Raw genomic sequence first — 11360 nt, 5'->3', positions numbered from 1 at the left:
GTTGCGGAAATTCCTCTCCAGAAATGGGGGGGTGGGAGTACTGGGCAGGCCGGATGGGTCCCCAGCCCGAGTCGAGTGATGGGGGTATGTGGTGGTGGGGGCGTGGTCGAGCACCAGTTTGTGAATGGAGAGCGAGATCGGGAGATGACAACGTGAGAATTATAACCTGTCAATGATTATCTTTAACACCAGTTTCTCATTGCAGTGATGTCGTGAGAGGGATTTAAGTGCGAGCCAGATGCCACAGAGGGACGAGAGCGCCTGACGCATGTTTCGAACCCTGTACATATTGGTTTAAGGCTGAAAAGAAGTGTTTTGATCAGTGTATTTAAAATAAAGCTCACATTGATTGTTGATCCGGCGCCCCGCTATCTCCTTCTCACACACAACGAATGCGTTACAAAGGTAAACTATTAATACAAATTCCCGGCCTGTCCTCTAAGGGGCGCCGTAAAATTGACACATTTATTTTTCTATGCAAAAACTAACTTTTTAATCTTCTTGTTTTTGGGGTGAAATATTATCTGTACCTATTTTTGTGAAGATACACATTAAAACCAATCATATTCATACATCTGTGTTCAATTAAATCTGTACTGTAATTTCTGTGCCACTAGCACCATCAAACAGAATTGCAAAAATAAACATGGTTTTCAAAACAGCTTCCTGAATACGCCCCCTTCCTGCAGTTGGGTCATGTTGTGATCTTTAACAGATAACTTCTGGGAGTTCCTGTCAAAGGACAGACTGCAGAATGAGACCTCTGAGGCTTGTCAATGGTTTTGAGTTTTTGAGCTTAAACCAGCACATCTCCTCAAACTTTAAGCATTTTGATGCACCGTTCTGATGGTTTCTTCGCAAATTATCTGATATGTTAGAGATAAACCTGGAACCTAAAAAGACTGAAAAAATTAGAAAGGACATTGGACATGCCGAGGCTTGTTATCACAAGGGCTAGATCTCAATAAGTGTAAGGTTTTTTGAGTCAAAAGTCCACATACAGTGGTTTTGTATGCTAGTTCTCAGGATAAGGGCTGGGGCAAGTTGGCTGGAGTAGGTTTTACACATGATTTAAATGTTTGTTTAATTATTTGAGAAATAAAAAATATATATTTTACAATGCATGTAGACATTATGACCAAAACTGAACAAGTGCTTTGAAATCTGCAGACAAATCCAAAGTGCTCCTTTTTAATAATTTATATAAAAATAATTGCACTGTACATATCATTGCGATTAGTACAAACATCAAACTCATCCAATAGTCATGTGTCATGTGTTCTTGGAAAGTTCATGAAGAGTAAAATACAACCAGACTATTTTTTTTACTCACAGACAAAAATATAGTGAGTAACAGCGAAGTATACGTCTTTGACAACTATGTTGGTGTTGCTTATATGACACGTTTTCACTTATAACTTCACGACAAATAAATGGAACATAAAATATCACATATGATTATTTAGAGTCTGTGATTATCTTTCAATCGAGTCCACACACAAGATAATCAGATGTATAGATCATTAGATAATCCACATGAAGCACAATGTTACATATGACCACCAGGAGATGGCGCCAAATACACGACACAGACTCAATGATGACTCAAATGACACAGAATGAAACTCATTCTGTGAAATCTCATGACTAAAATCATGTCTGCATGCTATGCAAACCTTTAGTCATTGTCGTGTTTGCATGTGTAATTAGTTCTTATGTACAATTATTATGTTTTAATTGTTTGCAGAGGCTTCGAACTCACGAGTCCAGGTGTGATAGTCTGCGTCAATACTCACTGAGATACGCAGGCCCTTGTTTTGTTTTTTTTGTTTGTTTTTTTTTTACAGATTTGAAGTCAAAGTAAAATCTCTAATATTCTGGGTGGTCCTAGGTCCTAATTTGGATGGCCCAAGCCCGCCCCGGCCCACCCTTAGCTTTGCCACTGGTGACAACCCAAATCTTCCCTATATGCTTTCCTATAGGAATTGGAACACAATCATTCCAGATGGGTTGCATGCCATATTTGGTAAAGTGTGCATGATACACTGGATGAACAAGGACATCAAATCATATCTGTTGTCAATGACAAAAGCACAAAGAATGCCTTCATACTGTATCTCTCTCAGACTTGTGCGCGGTTTACTATATGTTTTGCATCTTTCCGAGACACGTGCATTTTCTTCCTTGTCAAAGCGCGGGCATTCAATCTTTTCCGGGTATTTTATTTTTAGTTCAATCATTGTTTCGCAAATAAGTGATGTCGTCAGTGGCTTTTACTGCGTTCAAATTCCGTTCATGATACCGTTATTTGCTTTTATTTTACCAGAGTGTATCACAGGAACTTTATCTCTCCGCAAGAGTCCGCTCAAAGGTTTATTTGACATATCAGAGCCAGGATGGCGTCGTCATGTGTTCAGTTTCACACAGTCTGCAGTGGATTCCACTGAAGCTCCGGCCACTGCCGACACACAGAGTGAACCACCATGGCGGAGGCAGGGCTGCCTCAATCAGAGCAGGTAAAAATAAGGCTCAACAAAACAAACTTTGCGAGTTATATTCACATCTGAAATGGATTTTAAATAATTATTGTCCTCTCTTCAAAAGCACATCGGGAGCAAGATTGAAGAAACGCGACAGAGGTTTAAAAGCGAGTATGTTGAAGGTGAGTTAGCTGTACGCTAAGTTTACATGAAGTGTAACACGGTCACTAGAAACGTGTTGATCTTACAAGCGCTTAATGATTTTAAAATTAAATATTTAAAGTTTAAAGTATTCAATGCAGGTTATTTAGTTTAATGTTTTGTGAAACTTTTTAATATTTGAAATCACATATTTGATTCGATTTACAGTAAAGTCAATATAATCAATCTATTTAATCTTTGGCTGTCAGTTTAAAAAAGTTACTCAAGAGTTTCTCAGAGGACAAAAATGTCCGCGTCAAAACCCGGCCATAATAATATTATATATTAATATTATTTTTCAGTTTCAATCCGTTATTTTTTTTTAACCAAAATAAGTCCTGGTTATAACTACCAAATATTCATTCATTTTTTGTTTTTTATGAAGAAAAAAAAATACAAATAAATATATATATATAAGAGGGATTATCACAGGCTGGGATATGTCAATGATTAGCAAAAACATAAATTTTGATGCATTATTATTTTTTGTGCAGCGTCAGATTAAAAGAAAAACAATCTTAGCTGAGCAAAAATGTCCACATCAAAAAACAGCCATAAAAATATTATAGATCAATATTATTTTCTACTTTCAATAACTTTGATTTATTTAATCAACATCAGTCCTGATCATAACTAGCAAATATTCATTCATTTTCAGGATTTAACCCTTTAAATGCCATTTTGTTTATGTAATGCCACTGTTGTTTTTACACACACACACACACACACACACACACACACACACACACACACACACACAGTTTTAGCTGCATCATTTATTTAATTAATATACTATAATACAGAGAATAGGGGAAAAGCTTGTATTTGCTCCATAGGCTAAACATGAGAAAAATGGTGCTTTCTGGTGGAAAATATAAAAAATTAAAATTTTGCTCCAGAATGAAATCGTAATAGCATTGAATTCATTATTGTATGCTTTAATGGCACTGTTATAATGGGTTTCAATGGGGACATTATTGTCCTGAAGGTCCTATTTTGTGTACACAGTGTGTTATAGATGTATTATAGGAACTGAGGTTGAAATATCCAAAGTCCCCCAAAAATACACACCTTTGGCAAAATTGATGCCGTTAGCATTAACAGCCAAAACAATCGAAAGAAAAAAAAAAAAAAGAAATGTCCCAAAGGTCACTTAAAGGTTAATTACATTGTTGTATTATAATGTTGAACATATGCATGGTAAACTGTGAACAGAGTAGGAATTAGTTCAAATGTCTTGCAGAACCCTGGAAATAATGTTTTATGACTTTTCTATGGCTAGTTTAATGTGTTAAAACTGCAGTTTCATAAAAATATGTTTTTATAGTATCCTGACTTGAACTTATTCCTACTATGTGCAGATGTAAAAAAATATGTGGGTCAAATTTAATTTCGTTTTTAATTTTACATCACTATTATTTACATGACATAATTATTACATTTAGACAATGTTGAACATCATGTTCAGATGTATAAAGAATAGATTTTATATAGAATATGCATTTAGTTTTATGTATTTTTGACTCCCGTATAGGGCTAAAACATTGACACTTGACAAGGTTCCTTTGGTTAACAGAAATGTGTCATTCACACTAACACAATGTCACAGAGTCCACAGATAAATACGACCCAAGAGATGTGGAGAAACTCTTGCGAGATGATGCCCTGGCTGAAGCTTACCTCACATGGAGGCAGTTCGTTGTGGAGGACACCTTAAAAATGATCGATGAGAGCTTACAGTGGAGGAAAGAGTTTAACGTGAATGGTATGAATGAACATGTGGCGGGTTTCACATATCAGATCAAAGTGAGGAAGTTACTCACATGCATATTGGATTATAGTTGGTAGAATCTCACGAAAACACCAGGTCACGTTTGTAAAGGAACAAGATATGAAATTATATTTTAGCTTTTTGTTTTTGCATTTTGACATTTTCATGACAGACAAGCAAATTTTCCCCCAAATTCCCACTGCTCTAATGCATCTGGAAGCTTTACTTGAGTTTATTTGTAATTATCATTATACTTAAAAGTAATATTCCAGGTTCAATACAAGTGAAGCTCAATCGACAGCATTTGAGACCTAATGTATTTCATTCTCTTCTTTAAAAAGCACAAAAGTGTGTTCCAGTGAGACACTTCCAATGGAAGTCAATGGGGTTTAATCTGTAAACATTAAAATACTCACTGTTATAAAAGTATAGACACAAGATGTAAACAATATGTGTGTTAACATGATTTTACTGTCATTAAATCACTTATAATCCGCATCTGTGGAAAGTTATAGAAAAACTAAAATTTAAAATCTTTACTGCGCAAGTAATACATGAGTTTTAACAGACAGAAATGTGAAGATTATAATGTTATAAAAGCACTTCCATTAATAATTAATACAATTAAAGCTTTGAAGGTGTTTTTGAAGATTTCCCAGTGTATTCCCAAAATTATAGGTTTATAACTCGGGAGAAGGGTCAAATATTTGGTATTGTAATTCAACTTTTCACATTTTGTCATGATATAGATTGATACATTCTGAGACTCTCAGCCTAAGAAAAATAACGCCATTATATATCTCTGAGTGTAAATAAGGCGGCTCCGAAAAACTGCTTTTGTTTTGTTCTCAAGCATGTCGACTATATCTGAGATAAATGTTGTGTTGATACGACAAAGCAATCAAAAGTTCCAACATTACAAACATAATTGATCATAGTGTCCAAAAACATCTCCAAACAAATAAAAGATAATAATTGTACATAAGAACTAATTACACATGCAAACACAACAATGACTAAAGGTTTGCATAGCATGCAGACATGATTTTAGTCATGAGATTTCACAGAATGAGTTTCATTCTGTGTCATTTGAGTCATCATTGAGTCTGTGTCGTGTATTTGGCGCCATCTCCTGGTGGTCATATGTAACATTGTGCTTCATGTGGATTATCTAATGATCTATACATCTGATTATCTTGTGTGTGGACTCGATTGAAAGATAATCACAGACTCTAAATAATGATATGTGGTGTTTAATGTTCCATTTATGTTTCGTGAAGTTATAAGTGAAAACATGGCAAATAAGCAACACCAACATAATTGTCAAAGACATATATTTAGCTATTACTTGCTATATTTTTATCTGTGAGTAACACAAATATTCTGGTTGTATTTTACTCTTTATGAGCTTTCAAACAACATATGACACATGAATATTTGATCAGTTTGATGTTTTTATTGATTGCAATAATATGTGCAGTGCAATATTTTATCGTAACAGTTCTGATTTATCTGCAGATTTTAAAGCACTTGTTCAGTTTTGGTCATAATGTATACATGCATTGTAAAGTAGAGCTGCTAAACTTTCAAACGAAACTTATTTTGTGTTGGTTGAGACTGTCGTTATTAATATTTTGATGTTTGTTTTTTTGACCGGCCCATCCGAGCTTTAAGAGTTAAACACTCCAAAGATTGGCCCCATTCACTTCCATTGTAAGTGTCTCACTGTAACCTCAAACCTTTTTGTTTATTTAAGGAAGGACGAGTCAAAATTACATTTAGTTGAAATCAATATTATGCCACAGATGCTGTCGATTGTATTGATCCTGGGATATTTGTAATTTTTTTTATCAGTATATAGACAGTTACACAGAGACTACCTTGCATTACCTTTGCATTACTTTTATGATAACTATATATGTATCTTTTGATTTTGGGTTGAAATAGACCAAATTTACTTCCTTAAAAACGGCTGTTAAAAGGACTGACCGCTGTAGATATTCTGTCAGTCTTGTTATACTGGATGACATTAATTTATGGTTGCTATTTTTCTATCCTCTTGATCCGAATGAAAACATGATCATGAGTTCTTTGTGAATAATTCATTACTTCTGTAAGCTGCATCTGCGTCTTTTGAGAGTTTTGTAGAATGACACCAGTCAAGTGACTTCTCCGCTTGTTTTAAGCTAATGAAGACTGTTATTGTTTGTATTCTGCAAGCTCTGCTGCAACATAAAATACTCGCCTTGTCTGAACCATAAGCTTAAATGTAGCGGTGTATTCATTTATTTATTTTAGCTAGTTTGTGCCACAGAATGAAGAAGTAACCTACATTATCATAAACATGGTATTGATCACGTATTGTGAGTTTCTATTAAACTGATGGTATTTAATCGCTGTTGTGTTCTTCCTGTAGACGTCACAGAGAGCAGTATTCCTCGCTGGATGTTTGAGAGCGGCGCGGTTTATCTGCACGGATACGACAAAGAGGGAAACAAACTCTGTAGGTGAAGTTACAAATGCTCCCTTGTAGGGTTGGGTAATAAAAAAAATAGATTTTCCAATTAATCGCAATCTTCATTTGAACGACCCAAATCTCAATGATAAAAATCCTTTTACTCCATGTGCAACCCACTACAATGTGAGTAAATCACTTGCATATGAGACCAAATTTTGCTTAATGTGCCTAAAAGTGTCTTTGATTCTCCACTGGCTGGTAATATTCATATTTCTCCCAAATGAGGGGTGCTGGGTATCTCAGCGAGTATTAAGGTTCACTATCACACCTGGAGTCGTGATAGTAGTTCAGATCCAGGACATGCTGAGTGACTCCAGTCAGGTCTCCTTAGCAACCAAATTGGGCCGGTTGCTAGGGAGGGTAGAGTCACATGGGGTAACCTCCTCGTGGTGGTGATTAGTGGTTCTCTCAATGGGGCGTGTGGTGAGTTGTGTGTGGATCGTGGAGAGTAGCATGAGCCTCCACATGCTGTGAGTCTCCGCGGTGTCATGCACAACGAGTCACGTGATAAGATGCGCCGGTTGACGTCTCAGTAACCGCGCCACCTACTAGGAAGCGGGAATTGGGCATTCCAAATTGGGAGAAAAGTAAATGCACTCAACTGTAACACATCTGTGCGATGCTCACTGAACTGACGCTATTCTTAAAGAGACAGTACCGATTTAGCAGCTGTTCTACATATCAGTGTAAATACTTGTAAATGGTACAAATTATGCATGTAAACAATAAAAATGTAACAAATAAATGTAATTTCTGTTCTTGGTACAATGCATGGAATTTGTAGATTTTTATGTGAGCAAAAACTTGATTAAAATGAATATTTTCATAATGTACCAAGTTAGAAGGTCCCCTAAATAATTAACAGCATTAGCTGAGAGTAAATTACTTTATTATGTAAGCCAAATAAACATACCCAGATTAATCTAAATTAAATCGAGAGCTTGTGAATCGGAATCAAATTGGGAAATCTGTTTTAATACCCATCCCTATTCGCTTGTGTGTTTGGTAGATGACATATAACATGCTCATGAACTTCATAACTATCATAACATCAATATTTTATGTTAAATTGTATATGAAAGTGTATGGTAAGGATTTTTAAACCTATTTGCCTTCATTAGTTCATTTTAAATGGTCCTGTGAACAAATACCTTTTAAAAGTACAACTATTTCATACCGTTTCTGAATATAAATGAGTTTATAAAACTATATGTATTATAAGAAATGTTATTGGGGTATTTACTTGGTTGTTCGATTGATTTATCTGTCTATCTGTTTTGTGTGCAGTCTGGTTCAAAGTGAAGCTTCACGTTAAGGATACAAAGACGGTTTTGGACAAGAAGAGGTATGTGGCGTTCTGGTTGGAGCGCTATGCCAAACGTGAACCCGGAATGCCGCTGACGGTTGTGTTCGACATGTCTGAGTCCGGCCTCGGTAACATCGTACGTTAATTTACTTTCCTCTCCATTCTGTGTTGCTGTTGTGATTATACAGTTCAGAGTAAACGATTGTTAACAATGCAGAGTGATCCGTCTCGTGTTTCCTTTAAAGAAGAAAGATTAGCTTTATAATTTGGGTCTAAACATGCTGTTGTGAAGTGCTGCTGTACAACTGCCATTTAGAATTTTTGACCCGCTCAAAAGTGAACTCAAGTGTCCAATTGGATAGGCAATATATATATATATATATATATTATCCTCACATTTTGCATTTCGTATAAAATACGATTTTGGTCATAGCGCCCGTTCATACTTCATCCTTATTCTTCTAAAGAATGGCAAATACTATTTATTCCAATATAATAGTTATCTAGTCGTGTTTTAATTGCATTTGGCCAAGGTCACACGGGTGCACAAATGTATTTCATATTTAAGTAGCCATTCTGCAGAGCACAAATATGCCTCGTTTCCAATTTATTCAGTTTCGTCTAGGCCCATTATTGAACTCTGGCAGGCATCATGAGGTCATTAGCTGTATGTCCAGCGAGACACATGCCGTTCACTGCTTTAATACTTTACAGATTGACGTGGCCTTTTAATCCCAAACGGTCAATCCAACTCAATTGTCTAATCCCAGAGAATTCCCTTCAAATGCTTATCTCGCCGTCTCATATTTCTTCAGTAGAAATGTGGTTGTTTAACGCTACTGGAAGGTCAAAGCTTCTGCATAATCAAACCTAATGCACATTTTAAATGAAGGGATTAGTGTCTCTTTAATTTGCTCTCTGTAAGGATTATCAAAAATGACTAATTTAGCTTTTGCGTGTATAGAATATGAGGTGGTGTATGTTGAGGTATCTTGGCTACGGAGACACACATTATTTGTTGTAGATCAGATATATTTTTACTTTAGTGGATCATTTTTATTTTAATTAAAAGTTTTCATTTAATTTCTTTTATCAGTTGAGGGAGGACTGAAAAGGTCATCTGAAGTGTGAAGATTTTCTTTGATGTGTGATTTTGGTGAAAAGCTTTCTTGTGTGATAAGTGGTCTATGAGGAACCGAGAACCGTAGCGAAGTGTTCGAACCGTTATAACACAGAACCGTTTGGTGGAAAGTCTTCAAATTTGGCACACCCATTGCTAAGTGTCTGAACAACAATTTGACAAACTTTGGGGTCTCTCCATCAAACCCTCTAGCGCCACCATGAGCGTAAACTTTGACTTTGTCGTCTTATAACTTTTGGCCTAGAAACACAATTGGCATGTCTCCTTTGGCCTGGATATCGATGCAGATTTCCCAATTTGACTGGATTCCAATTCACATACAGTTTGAACTACTTTAGGTTTATTTCATTTATAATGCTTACATATAAGAGAAATTATCTTGGCTAATGTTTTCAATTATACAGTGAGCATTCTAGCTTGGTATAATAAGAAAATAATACAAATATTAATTTCCAAATCAGAATCAGAATCAGAATCAGAATCAGCTTTATTGCCAAGTATGCTTACACATACAAGGAATTTGTCTAGGTGACAGGAGCTTCCAGTCAACAACAATACAAACAATACCAAAAAAACAGCAGCAAGGCATAGGTAATTAAAAACAAAAAGAACACAAAATAAATAATTATACATATACGTACATAAACTCACCTTCATACATACCCACATACACACACGTGAGTTCAAATCTAATACAATCTGTATATAAAGAACAAAAAACAGTATATTATGTACAGAGCAATGTAAGTAATGGCAGAAGTGGATAAGTTGGATAATATAATTTAAATTAAAATTAAACTGTGTATTGCACATAATTATTGCTCAATGGGGGTAATTTAACTGTTCATTAGATGGATGGCCTGAGGGAAAAAACTGTTCCTGTGTCTGGCGGTTCTGGTGCTCAGTGCTCTGAAGCGCCGGCCAGAAGGCAACAGTTCAAAAAGGTAGTGGGCAGGGTGAGTGGGGTCCAGAGTGATTTTACCAGCCTTTTTCCTCACTCTGGAAGTGTATAGTTCTTGAAGGGAGGGCAGGGGCAACCAATAATCCTCTCAGCAGACCGAACTGTCCTTTGTAGTCTTCTGATGTCTAATTTCGTGGCTGCACCAAACCAGACAGTTACTGAAGTGCAGAGGACAGACTCAATGACCGCTGAGTAGAACTGTTTCAGCAGCACTGGTGGCAGGTTGAATTTCCTCAGTTGGCGAAGGAAGTACAACCTCTGCTGGGCCTTTTTCACAATGGAGTCGATGTGTATCTCCCACTTCAGGTCCTGTGAGATGGTAGTGCCCAGGAACCTGAATGACTCCACTGCTGACACAGTGCTGTTTAGAATGGTGAGGGGGACAATGTTGGGGTGTTCCTCCTAAAGTCCACAATCATCTCCACTGTTTTGGCGTGTTCAGCTCCAGGTTGTTTTGACTGCACCAGACAGCCAGCCGTTCAACCTCCTTTCTATCACGCAGACTCATCATCATCTCGGATGAGGCCGATGACAGTGGTGTCGTCTGCAAACTTCAGGAGCTTGACAGAGTGGTCCTTGGTGGTGCAGTCATTGGTGTACAGGGAGAAGAGTAGTGGGAGAGCACACATCCCTGGGGGCACCAGTGCTGATGGTACAGGTGGTGGAAGTGAATTTTCCTGCCTCACAAGCTGCTGCCTGTCCGTCAGAAAGCTGGTAATCCACTGACAGGTAGAGGTGGGAACAGGGAGTTGGTTTAACTTAGTCCGGAGTATATCTGGTATGATTGTGTTGAAAGCCGAGCTGAAGTCCACAAAAGGATCCTTGCGTATGTCCCGGTCTGTCCAGATGTTGCAGGATATGATGCAAACCCATGTTGACTGCATCATCCACAGACCTGTTTGCTCGATAAGCAAATTGAAGGGGGTCCAGAAAGGGTCCAGTGATGTCCTTCAGGTGGGCCAACACCAGTCTCTCAAATGAC

The 11360-nt window shown here is 37.0% G+C and overlaps 1 protein-coding gene across 2 annotated transcripts in view; it reads left to right on the top strand.

The window, feature by feature from the left end:
* The first annotated feature begins 2268 nt into the window (after positions 1-2268).
* The window catches only part of LOC127655369 (motile sperm domain-containing protein 2-like), a 31496-nt gene continuing 22404 nt past the window's right edge, over positions 2269-11360 (top strand). Inside the window, exons 1-5 of one of the 2 annotated variants that reach the window (XM_052143148.1) lie at positions 2269-2516; positions 2605-2662; positions 4291-4446; positions 6869-6955; positions 8258-8412. In XM_052143148.1, coding sequence (XP_051999108.1) covers positions 2484-2516; positions 2605-2662; positions 4291-4446; positions 6869-6955; positions 8258-8412 — 489 coding nt within the window. In that variant the 5' untranslated portion in view covers positions 2269-2483. Of the gene's footprint in view, positions 2517-2604; positions 2663-4290; positions 4447-6868; positions 6960-8257; positions 8413-11360 lie in introns of those variants that run through there. The other variant, XM_052143149.1, reaches the window with a different exon arrangement.

This window comes from Xyrauchen texanus, chromosome 14 (assembly GCF_025860055.1).
Source record: "Xyrauchen texanus isolate HMW12.3.18 chromosome 14, RBS_HiC_50CHRs, whole genome shotgun sequence".
NCBI lineage: Eukaryota > Metazoa > Chordata > Actinopteri > Cypriniformes > Catostomidae > Xyrauchen > Xyrauchen texanus.
Note: the sequence above shows the minus strand (reverse complement) of the source record. Positions and strands in the feature narration are given on the sequence as shown.